This window comes from Bufo bufo, chromosome 3 (genome assembly GCF_905171765.1).
Source record: "Bufo bufo chromosome 3, aBufBuf1.1, whole genome shotgun sequence".
Lineage (NCBI taxonomy): Eukaryota > Metazoa > Chordata > Amphibia > Anura > Bufonidae > Bufo > Bufo bufo.
In genome coordinates this window covers 433,033,203-433,045,779 of record NC_053391.1, presented here as the reverse complement: position 1 = coordinate 433,045,779, position 12,577 = coordinate 433,033,203, and the positions used below count along the sequence as shown (strand labels likewise).

The 12,577-nt window shown below is 42.3% G+C and overlaps 1 protein-coding gene across 1 annotated transcript in view; it reads right to left on the bottom strand.

Annotated features, from left to right (window-relative positions):
- Window positions 1–12,577, bottom strand: part of DMD (dystrophin) — a 3,443,536-nt gene that overhangs the window by 23,820 nt on the left and 3,407,139 nt on the right. The window contains 4 exon segments of the mRNA XM_040424996.1: window positions 847–970; window positions 5,584–5,827; window positions 8,687–8,845; window positions 11,527–11,592. Of these exon segments, the coding sequence (XP_040280930.1) occupies window positions 847–970; window positions 5,584–5,827; window positions 8,687–8,845; window positions 11,527–11,592 (593 nt within the window).

The window sequence follows — 12,577 nt, the reverse complement described above, 5'->3', positions numbered from 1 at the left end:
TGTAAGCTAGGTGGAGGCTTCCGGCGATGTCAAAGGCACTGATGGGCGGGCTTTAGCCTCCTCCTAGCAGTCTAAGAACATAAACACAGAAGCCCTTGAGGGGCTGGAGGGGTGAAGATGGGGATATGTCTGGGTTCAGCTCTGAACCCGGAGAAGCCCTTTAACTGTATAGCTGTGAAAGTATATTGCACAGTTTATTAAAGAGGTTGTGCGCCGTAATGATATTGATGACCTATACTCAGGATAGGTAATCCATATCATATTTGGCAGAGACCTGTCTGAGGGGGTGGCGGTGATCACTCGAGCAATGCAGTGCAGTGTAATTACAATGGCTTGACCCATTCAAGCGAATGGCCGAGCAGTTATATTACACTGCACCAGTGCTAGAAACTACATGGCGTGGGATTAAACACTGAAGAGGATACAGTGCTTGCCCAAGCACCGCCACCCCTTCAGACGGATGATCGGCAATGTTGCCCAGAGTGCCATGATCACACCAATCTTCCAGCGTGACAGCTGCTCTTTGAAGTGGCTCTCTGCTGTGGCTAGAAGAACGGGGGATGTCCAAGGAAAATAATGCCCTATATGATGTCCAGATGTTCTAACAGTGCATATGGAAATGGCATGTCCTGACATGTAAGACCAAGGCAACAAAAATAACATCGGCTCGACATCCTTTAGTTAAAGTAATCCTTTTGATTCATACAGTTTTTTTCCTTTAGTCCACAGGAAGCATTAGCATATAAAACATAAAAACAGAGTGCTGAAAGTGATAAATGTTTCATGAACCTTTTTGTTGGTGATAGATAACAAGCATTTTCCCATAGCTAACATTCCATTTCTTACCCATGGTTTCAGATGTCTGGCTGCCAACTACACGAAGCAACATGGGCTGGTTGCTCTCTGATCTCTGCAGCGAGGGAGTAGGAGAGGAAAATGTTGTACCATTGACCTTTGCCTCAGCTTGCGGCTAAAACACAAGAAAAACGGAAATAAAGGTTTCTGCTTGCAGGAATCTGCAGTCAAATCAATGATTTGCAGACAGAACATTGAGTGTCAAGTCCAACACATGTCAGGATTGCATCCCTTAAGTGGGTACATGCTGCTAGGAAGAAGAGAAGCAGTGAGACAAGTGATTAGCTCTAATTTCTCCTCTGCCATAACTAGAACATCACATAGTCTGGAGCTACTAAGCGTTGCAACAGTTATTCCCCTGTAAGAGCAGCACCGCACATACAGCAGCCTGGCATCACTGATTTCATACACAATAAGCCGGCGCCATCATATTCTAGCTGATGGATTATTGAGAAACCGGTAGACTCTTGATATTTTATGGCAGGAACTGCTTTCCCTCACATGTACTTATTTACCAGACCCCTCCGTCAAGGGTGAATTATCCCAAGTCATGTGGTGATTATATATTAAACTAAACACGGACATGCTCAGGCTATTCAGAGCAGACATGTGATCAACGTAGCGACCCATAGCACAAGATTTCTTTTTCTGGAAATGATTAAATCCCTGTTTACCTATGAGGTTATGTAAGATTCAAAAACAGACTTACAAGGGGTTTTCTGGAAGCACATACACTTAAACACCATGGGGGTCATTTATTATCCTGAAATACTTTCAGGCGCAGATTGTGGCTCAACGGTCAGTTGCGCAGCAATCTTCGACTGTTCCCTGCTCACGCCAGGTCTAAAAAAGTGGGCGGGGAAGGACCAGGTGGTCCGTCTCACTCATCATTTTCTAGGCGTAGAAAATGGTCTAAAAATAAGGAACTGGTCTTATATTTAGGCTGGTGCTGGATGCGCAGATGTTATGTAGAGGCCTGCGCCTCTTCATAACTTCGGCACATGCACCGCCAGATATAGGGGTTATTTTCCCAATGTATCTTCTTTCCTGAAAGTCTGCTGCTTGCTGGCTCAGCATTTTGGTTAAGCATTTTGCACTGGATTTTCGGAACTTTTGGTGACGTGTCATTTCTGGGCAGGGCAGAGGATGGCAAGTCTGGGCTCCTATCACTGACCCAATGAAGAGTGTTTTTTTTTTTTTTAGCTTGAATGCATGCGCCACCAGTTTGGAGAGAGTCCTAGCAGAAAATCATTTTTTCTTGTATGCCAATCCATTCAGGTCTGTCTATAGTGGAATGGACAGTGGAGTAGGCGCTTCAGGTGGTGATTGATCTACAGGATTGAAGCAGCCATGGCCAGAATTCACCGAGGTACACAAAAAGACTGTGTGGCAATTGATTCGGAAGGGTTCAGGAAGGGAGACAGAAAATGGAGGAAAAGGGATCTGAGGGACCTTGTTAATGATTTAGCATTGAGGGAGTGGACAATGGAGTAGGCACTTCAGGTGGTGATTGATCTACAGGATTGAAGCAGCCATGGCCAGAATTCACCGAGGTACACAAAGACTGTGTGGCAATTGATTCGGAAGGGTTCAGGAAGGGAGACAGAAAATGGAGAAAAAGGGATCTGAGGGACCTTGTTAATGATTTAGCATTGAGGGAATGGACAGTGGAGTAGGCGCTTCAGGTGGCGATTGATCTACAGGATTGAAGCAGCCATGGCCAGAAGTCACAGAGGTAAACAAAAAGACTGTGTGGCAATTGATTTGGAAAGGTTCAGCAAGGGAGCCAGAAAATGGATCGAAGGGGCCTTGGGACCGATTTAGCATTGAGGGAGACTTTTTAAAAGCAAGCTAAAACAGACTGGTCCTGGAAAACCTCTTTAAAACAAGAAAAATGTATCAATACATATTTTATTTAACAATTTACATAAACAGTTGAGTAACTTTATAATCATATTTCATTACTTCTCAAAATTATCCTGACTTAGGGTACTTTCACACTAGCGGTTTTCTTTTCCGGCATAGAGTTCCGTCACAGGGACTCTATACCGGAAAAAAACTGATCAGTTTTATCCCCATGCATTCTGAATGGAGAGTAATCCTCTCAGGATGCATCAGGATGTCTTCAGTTCAGTCGTTTTGACTGATCAGGCAAAAGAGAAAACCGCAGCATGCTACGGTTTTATCTCAGGCGAAAAAAACTGAAGATTTGCCTGAATGCCGGATCTGTCCTTCCGGTCTGCGCATGCGCAGACTGAAAAAAAAAGGTTAAAAAAATAAATGCTGGATCCGTTTTTGCCGGATGACACCGGACAGACGGATCCAGCATTTCAATGTATTTTTTCAACTGATCAAGCATTTTTAAGACTGATCAGGATCCTGATCAGTCTTACTAATGCCATCAGTTGGCATACGTTTTGCCTGATCCGGCAGGCAGTTCCGGCGACGGAACTGCTTGCTGGATCTCTCTGCCGCAAGTGTGAAAGTACCCTTACAGTCTCAATTTTAACTACTTTCCCAATAATATGGGACAATAGAATAATATGGACAAGCTCAGCTTGGCTATGCTTCTAGGATAGAATACCACCATAAACATACGACATGCCATGGACCATGTTAAAGGGTTTCTGTCATGGGAAAAATTGTTATGTAGCTGACTGACATTAGCAATGTGCTAATGTCAGCAGTACATAACAGTATGTTTGTTATCCCCCTGCCTGCCGCCGTTCTCTTAAAAAACATACTTTTATAATATGCTAATGAAGCCTCTAGGTGCAATGAGTGGTTGCTGCAGCCAGCTTCCTCACTGAGCCTGCGCCGATTACGTCACAGGCTTCCCCGGCAGGCCTGCCTGGCAGCAGCCGAGCGCCCTTCACTCACTGCGCCGAATACTAAAAGGGACGGCGCAGGCGCGGCATTATGAGGACGATGTGAAGAAGGACGTCAATCAAGTGGACCTGGGCGTGCCAAAAGGAGAGTAGACCAAGCAACGCCCTCATAGCACCTAGAGGCTTCATTAGCATATTATAAAAGTCTGTTGTTTAAGAGAACGGCGGCAGGCAGGGAGTTAACAAACATACTGTTATTTACTGCCGACATTAGCACATCGCTAATGTCAGCTACATAACGATTTTTCCCATGACAGAAACCCTTTAAAAAAAACTAAAGAAAACCTCTGTATGAAGCATACATGTTACAGGAAGGCTCCAAGAATTTATAAAGGTGCCTAGTTTGGGTCCATACACAAAGACAGGTTGCTTAAAGTGTTTTTCCCATGGTCCTTTCCTTGGTCTTTCATTACCGAGATAAGAATAACCTGAGCATGCCTCAGTTAGACGGAGTTAAGGAATTGGCCAAACGGGCTGGACTCTGCTCTTTCTGGAACTCCCATAGCAGTTAATAGGAGCTAGGCCAACAGTGTAGGAGAGCTCGATATGGGGTTTCCGTAATTTCTGAGTTACTGGAAACAGTGTAACTTGCTGTGCTATGCTGTTTGCTTAGCTCCTATTTACTTAAAGGATAACTGTCGTATATATATTTTTGGAGTATTGGATTGTGGTGATTAATATCCCCTTGGTGGCCCTATTTCAACTTTTCACTGTGTATTCAATTACCCCTTAATTCCACATTTTTGTTCCCTGTACTGCCTACTTTTACCTGTGCTTAAAATAGGGTTGCTAGGCATGGTCCGTCTATCTGTTGAAGGACGGAGCACGCAGAAGCAAGGCTGCATGCAAGGTCAGATTACTGACAGCCAGGTCCTCCCCAGCAGCTGATAACAGTGCCTGGGCTGTGTGCACTTCTCCCTGTCCCTGCGCTTGGCAGATGCTCCCTCACTCAGCAGAGCTGGAGAATGCAGAGTTGAATCAGCGCACAACAGGGAAGGGAGATCTGCCGTCTGCTCAGTGTATAAATGAAAGCAACATGTGGTAAGAGGACCCCTTTGTGCTGCAGGAGATTAACCCTTTAGGGGGCAGGGCTCTGGTTACTGACACTTTTAGAGGGCTATTGTTACTGGCTAGTGAGGGCAGGCGTGATTAGCCTCAGGGTGAGGGCAGTGGCGGCCATCTTAACTGAATAGTGAAATTGCATTTTTATGCAGACTGGCTGCTAAGGGCTGAATCTTATTAAATATGGGGTAAGTCAGTCTAATAGTAACAGATTTTGGAATATCATGTTATTAGTAACTACATATATGAAAATTTAAATTAGGGTCTAAGTGTGACAGTTATCCTTTAATACAAGATACAAAATGAAAGTCTATTTTTAAAGTCTCACTTCACTTTTTGGAGATTAATTCTACATGTAAAAATAGTGTTCAGAGGTAAAGATAAATTTTCATGTAAAAGTGCAAATTATGCTTACTTTTCTACCTAGCATCATCTCTGCTGTAAAGATTCAAAATACTTAATCTTTTAAATACCTTTGCCATCTAATCCAAACTCCCATTATGCTTTCATAATGTCTTTTCATAATTCATATTATTATGTTAAATTGGGTAACAAAAGAACATAGTGTGTTGGTGAGCCCGAGAGATGAGGACCCACCTGTAAATCTTAATATAGTAATAGACACATGACTGCAGTGGAGATACAAAGGTACTAGTATTCAGTATGGGCAAGCTTTGCATCTCCCACTGTTTGCTCAGTCTTTGCTGAATGTACCTTTCATATTACAAACTTCATAAGGATTTGGAGGAAGATCATCTTGATGCTGCTGTAGACATACCTGCTCTAGCAACTGTCTAAGCCGATGCAATTGAGACTCCAGTTGCTTGTTGTGATCTTCCAGGATTTGCATTCTGGCTTCCAGACGTCCTTTGTGCTGGCGCAGTAACTTGGCTTCTGCTATGAGTTCTGCATCTCGTGGACTCTGTGGGGAGGCTGGCATCATTTCTGGAGGGGAAGGTAGTGGGGACAATCCCTTATGGTCATGCTGCTCCTTCAGTCTATCATACTCAGATTGTAAATTTCTATGGAACAAAATACGGAGAGAAGACAGAATGAAGGGAGCCGTCAACCAGGTATGAACTGAAGGTCAAAACAAAAAGCGTATTCACTCAAGAACTGCTCAATGCCCTATTACTAAACAATGTTTGGAGCACCATATTTGAAATAGATTTAAGGGGTACTAAAATTAAACTCTAAAAGGGCATCTGTCACAAAACAAGATAACTTGCTGTTAGGACATGTACTAGATATCCCACAAAAGGTGAAGTCCAAACGGTGAATCCCTGATCCTTATATTGGAAGACTGCTTGTTCTTCTGGGCTGTATGCAAATAAGCAGTTCTAACCAATGTACCCCTTTCCAGTGAAGCCGACTGGTCAAGATGGCTAATGGCCTCAAAGAACTGGGGAGGCCGTCTGCTTGATGCAGATGCTCCCATCAATTCTGATAAATGCCTTAATGAGGGCTTCATCTAGTTGCAGATGCCCTCCAGGTTTTAACTCATTCCCAAACCTGGGTAAATTACCCCAAATTGGGTCAAACTGTTATTTTTTAAAGCAACAACACATAAACCCATTATCATCCAAAGGGTAAAACCAAAAAATCACTTAAAGGGGTTGTGCCACTAATAACACTATCCCTTATCCACATGATAGGGAATAAGGGTCCATTCACACGTCCGTTGTTTCTTTCCTGATCTGTTCCGTTTTTTGCGTAACAGATCTGGACCCATTCATTTTCAATGGGTCCTGAAAAAAAAAATATCAGACATTGAGCTGTCCGTTTTTTTTCAGGACCCATTGAAAATGAATGGGTCCAGATCTGGTCCAGATCTGTTCCGCAAAAAACGGAACAGATCAGGAAAGAAACAACGGACGTGTGAATGGACCCTAAGTATGTGATTCCTGGGCTTTAGGGCGATGGCCCGCCACCGAAAGGGGATCTTCAAATGCCTCGGAACTACCCCATGAGAATGGAGCAGTGGTGTATGTGTGATCACAGCTCTGTTCACTTCTATGGGACAGCACCCTTTGATGGGGACAAGTATTATTAGTGGCACAACCGGTAAAGATTGCCATGTGTACTAAAATATTTCTGAAAAGTATTTCTAGAAAGATGAAAATTAATAAACTACCAATTGTGGCGTAGAATTGCCAAATATTTGTGTCTGATAAAATGTTCAGAGAGATTTAAAATAAAGACATTGCATCAAACCTATTGTATGCTTCTGATTTTTTACTGATCTCTCCACTTTTCTGTGCAGTTATTATTTTATCTAAACTGGTTAAACAGCATTTTATGATAGGTGGTTTGAGGTAATGAAGGAAAAATATCGGGAAACACTGTTGATGAGGCTGTATGGTGATAGTCACAGAAAATGACTGCTCAGTCAATTACTAGCTAGGGTGGGTTACTGCAGGGGTCAGTGATTGGCTGTGTTGTCAATTCCTTTGTATCGAGAGGGAGCAGTAAGTAAAGTTTGGAGGGGGACTTGGGTGGTGTTGAAAGCAGATTGGTGAGGTGATGATTAAGTAAACTTTTTTTACTGCAGTTACAGTCTATAAAATACATTGGAAAGCCATAACTTTTAACCTATCCTTAAAGGGGTTCTCTGGAAATTAAGAAAATGAAAATACTTAGAGGACTTTGCATGGGTCCAGACATTATAAACTAAGTATCAGGATATGTTGGGCATAGAGCAGGGATCTAACTGCATTTACTATTTTTTCTGGGCGCTCCTCTGTTCAATCATCAGGAGAAATAAAATGGCTACTGTCCTATTAGTACACAGCAGGACAAGTTTCTTCACAACACTGAGGTAAAAAGCTGCCTCATCCTCCTCTCTGATCTACTTGTCAGGGATTATGATCCTGGATACAGTTGATAAGATCTTCAGCTGAATCTCTGGAGGAATGGCGTTCATGAGGAGACATGAAGTACAGAGGAGGGTCGGGATGTGAATAATGAGCAGCAGCGTTTGTATGCAGTCTCCATTACCACAGTCTGTCCTGTCCGTCCTCTCTGTACTTCATGTCTCCTCATGAGCTCCATTCCTACAGAGATTCAGCTGAAGATCATATTAAAATTAATGACAAGCAGAGCAGAGAGAAGGATGAGGCAGCTCTTTAGCTCAGTGTTGTGAAGTAACCTGTCCTGCTGTGTTATTAGGGCAGGTTTTGTGTGTACTAGTAGGATGGTGATCATTTTCTTTCTCCTAATGAATGCTCCCTGGATAAAACTAGCCAACAATCAATATTTTTAAATCTTTTACTTCTATTGGTGACATGTTCTGGGAATGTACCCGTACATTGCTCCACGTACTACACAATGGACAGAGCTAAGTAGTTCTGGCAGCAGAGCTGATCTGGGGGTGTGCAGGGTGCAAGACCCCAGTGATCTGATATTGATGGGCTGTGCAGAGTATAGTCCATCGATATAAAAATTCCCCTTTAATCATAATGTAAACTGCACATTTCGTTTTTAGGATGTACACTTCCTGTTAGTGAATGGAAGATTGTTATTTACACTCAAAGTAAAAAAAATCAATCTCAGGTCTCATTCTAAGCAATCTCTGTGAGCCAAACACCGCAGCAGTACAAAATATCCTTCATTATGTTGAAGAAGCCTTTGATTCTACATCCAATTAAGGCTCCCATTTTCTAAGAACACATAAGTGGCCTCATTTTTGCTTCATTTAACATACGCCAATTTCAGAGTTTTTCAAACACTTTTCTATGAGGGTAAAGATGTTGGTTGGGAGATAGATCACAAAATTACAATTGCTCCTTAAACCTTTAGGTGAACTAGCCATGAAAATACAATTACTGAACATGAAAAGGGAATTCTAACATCCAGATATTACAGATAATAACCGCACGCACCTGTTTTCCTCTTCCAAGTCAGCAAGGATCCTCTCAAGCTCCCCTCGCTCTTCACTCTCCAAGGAGATAAGTATTTGGGCAGGGCTCCGAGGCTGACTCAGTGGGGACTCTTGGTTCAAGCTTTGGCAGTAGTGCTGGATAAGCAAATGTTCATCATCTCTATGAAACACATAAAGCAAAGAATTAACACTCTTCCATCACATTCTGCAGAGCGTCCTAATGCACACTAATAAAAGAGCATTACAATTTCTCCAGATCCCAGGACTCAAACTCTCATTTCTTTGCAAGCAAATGGTTATTTCCGAGCCAATAAAAAGTACCTTGAATTTCACCGTTATTACACTAGTATTGGATAAATGATCTCTTATTGGTCGGTAATCTTGTTAAATCCTAGTTAACATTTAAATAAAGATGCATTCCAGTGTGGGAAGAGTGCTACACGGCTAAACACTTGCGGATAGCTGAGCAGCCTGCTTTTAATTGTGTAATAATTAAGCACAAATCACTATTTAGACACCCGGCAATTATTTATCTTCCTCTCAGGCAAAATTATTGTATTTGCATTAGTTGCAATCTATAGTGAGATGGAGCAATATGTCAATTGCCATTAGTCTTTTATCACCTACCAAATCTTTCCTATGAACAGGCAAGCAAGGGAAATTAATCTAAATCACCAAAGCCCGAGAATACTAAAAAGGGTACTTAAAAGAATCAGCAAACATGAAAAGATAGCATTCATAACGCAAGCTGGACTATTATCCCCCATGTATATTTAAACACCACCATTTCTTCTTTTCATGTGTACCCTGCCTTGAAAGAAGTCTGTCAGAGTAACGTTTCTCCACTTGTCTTACTGGATCCTTTTTGCCTTTATCATGTAATACATTTGCACCAGTAGCAGTTTCTTGGTTGGCCCTTTCATTCTCTGCCGATCGTTATTACACTTTTGTAGTACATTTGATTACTTTTATCTCTCATATGAAATCTGCAGTACAGAAGACTGCATACAATTCAGTGTACTGCTTTGTACTTTAGTTGTAGCTCAATAGTTGAAATGTAGCCTTATGTGAACCCCTAGGGAGGAGGACCTGTCACCTCTCCTGACATGTCTGTTATAACAACTACATGCATTCCTTCCTCATGAAATAATTCTAGCCATTTACCTGTCATTCATGCATGAAGTTTAAGAATAAACTGCTAGAAGTTGCAATAAAGGTCCAACTGAGCGTCACAAGATGGGGGTGTGTGAACCTATCCAATCAGTGATGCCAGTGGTAGACTATGCAGGGACACCCCCCCAGTTGGACTCTACTGCAGACAAATTATTCAACCTCCTAGTAGGAATAATAAAGGAATGACAACAGTTACATGAACAGATGCTCCAGAATTGTTATTATATGGGGATGCAAAAAGTTAGACATGTCAGGAGAGGTGACAGATCCTCTTTAAAGCCAGTACTGCTCTCCCTTGCGTAGTAAATTATCACCTCACCCCCTTGAAGCTGCTTCTTAGTTTTATGCAGGGGCAGCTAACTAATAATAGTGGTCAATGGGGGAGAATTGTCAAAACTGGTGTAAAGGAAAACTGGCTCAGCTGCCCGTAGCAACTAATCAGATTTCAATGTTTTTTTTTTTTTCAATTAAAGGTGGAATCTGATTGGTTGATATGGGCAACAAAATCAGTTTTCCTTTACAGCAGTTTTTTTTTTATCGCCCTCAATGTTTTAGGTAGAGAATGCCAAGGACAGTGACGCAAACAGAAATTTGATTAACAATCTGATTTTTTTTTTTCTGTACAATCTTAGCTATTGGGCATGTTGGACAATTGTAAGGGCTCCTTTGAGATTTGAGAGGGGGGGGGGGGGTAACTGTATGGCAACAGTCATACATTATCTATAGTGGTTAGGAAACGTCCTGGAAGATATGACGGCAACGTGGCAGATGAGTTCCACAACAAATCACGTTAAAACTGGAAAAGGTCATTATTTTTAGTGCAGATTTTGAGTTTATATCTGAAGTAAAATATTTGGCTCACAATGTGACTGAAGTGCATTTTAACCCCTTAGTGACAATTTTAGCTTTAAGGACCAGTACCGTTTCCCCTTTTTCTTATGTGATGTTGAATACTTTTGCGTTAATAAAAAGTATTATGGGAGTGATACCTTTATTGACTAACCAGAAAAAAAATCCTATTACAAGCTTTCAGAGCACAAAGGCTCTGTCTTCAGGCAAACTTAAAAATGGAAGACCACCTTTTTTCTTTAGTTCAGCTGTACGAGATTTTGAATTTTGCGAGAAAGTTTTTTTTTTCTGAACCATTCTGGGCTACATGTAGTGTATTAGATAAATTGTATTTTTTTTTTTTTGGGGGGGGGGGGGGGGGCGGATTTAGTATTTCACTACAGCTTCTGGTAATTCAAGATAGCTCAAGAAAAGGGCAATCTACACATTTAGCTTTATCCCACACACCTGACTATACTAACCACAAAATCCTTTTACCCCTTCAGGACCCTGCCATTTTTCACCTTTTTCACAATACATCCTGTATTGTAATACATTGCATGTCAGCTTGTATGCCAACAGCCTGCCTGTGAGACCCAGCCTAAGGGCTGGACCTCACAGGCTTCCATAGAAGGTAAGCCCCAATGCCTATGGAAGACATCGGGCTTGCCTTCTCTGCCATCGGGACCCTGCCACTGCAGCGCGGGGACCCGATGGAGATGCCGTACATGTACGGCGGGGGTCCTTCAGGAGATAGAATACACCCGTTTTGATGCCCATTTGTTTTTAACATATTAGCTAGTTGTGCGGTAACCAGATTTTCTATGCAGATATACTTACATGCTTTCATTGGGTGAAATGCTATCATTTAGGTAGGATCCATTGCTATTTTCCATTTCAGCTAGCCTGTTGAAACATAAGAGACGGTGGTTACAAACGTCAACCGAGCAGCTTTGGGTATACATCAATTGTTAGCAAAATGACGTATGATCATGGTATAATAAACTGATGTGTCTCCTTTCAATACTTGGATTTTCCATTTTTCCACATGCCATAACTATTAAATTACTAGAAGAATCATTTTACCGTACTCTCTATTGTTGACTAAGGATAGGCAAGTGACTACTTTGTCAATGCTTGTTGGATTCAAAGAGCACCATATTCTGGTCTAGATATTTTCAATTTTCACACCGATTTTCAGGCATTTTGGTGTTGCATTAGGCAGTACATCACATTTCCTATCCACAATGGATACCACTTCACCACTAGGTACTGACTGGAGAAATACTAATTAAAGGGTTTCTACCACTTCGTTTTCACATAATTAGCTTTCAGACACTAGCGATCCGCTAGTGTCTGATCTACCAAACCATCCTAATATAATTGCTTTTGGGGCAGCCGTTTCGCTAAAAAAATAACTTTTATTGATATGCTAATGAGCCTCTAGGTGCTATGGGGGCGTCATTAGCACCTAGAGGCTCGATCTACCTTCACAAACTGCCGCCGCCCAGCGCATCCCTCCAGCCCGCCCATCTCCTCCGGAATGCGATCCTCCCTGTGAGCGTATGTATTCGGCGCATGCGCAGTGAATGTCTGACCGCTTCCCTGCTCAGACATCTCCACTGCGCCTGCGCGATGACGTCATAGTGCTCCGAGGAACAGGCGCAGTGGAGATGTCTGTGCAGAAAGCGGTCAGACATTCACTGCGCATGCGCCGAATACATACGCTCACAGGGAGGATGGTAGAAACCCTTTAAGGTACTTTCACACTTGCATTGTTGGATTTCGGCCTGCCAGATCCGGAAATCCGTATGCAAACGGATAGCATTCGTTTCCGGCTGACAAATGCATTGAAACGCTGGATCCATCTCTCCGGTGTCATCCGGTATTT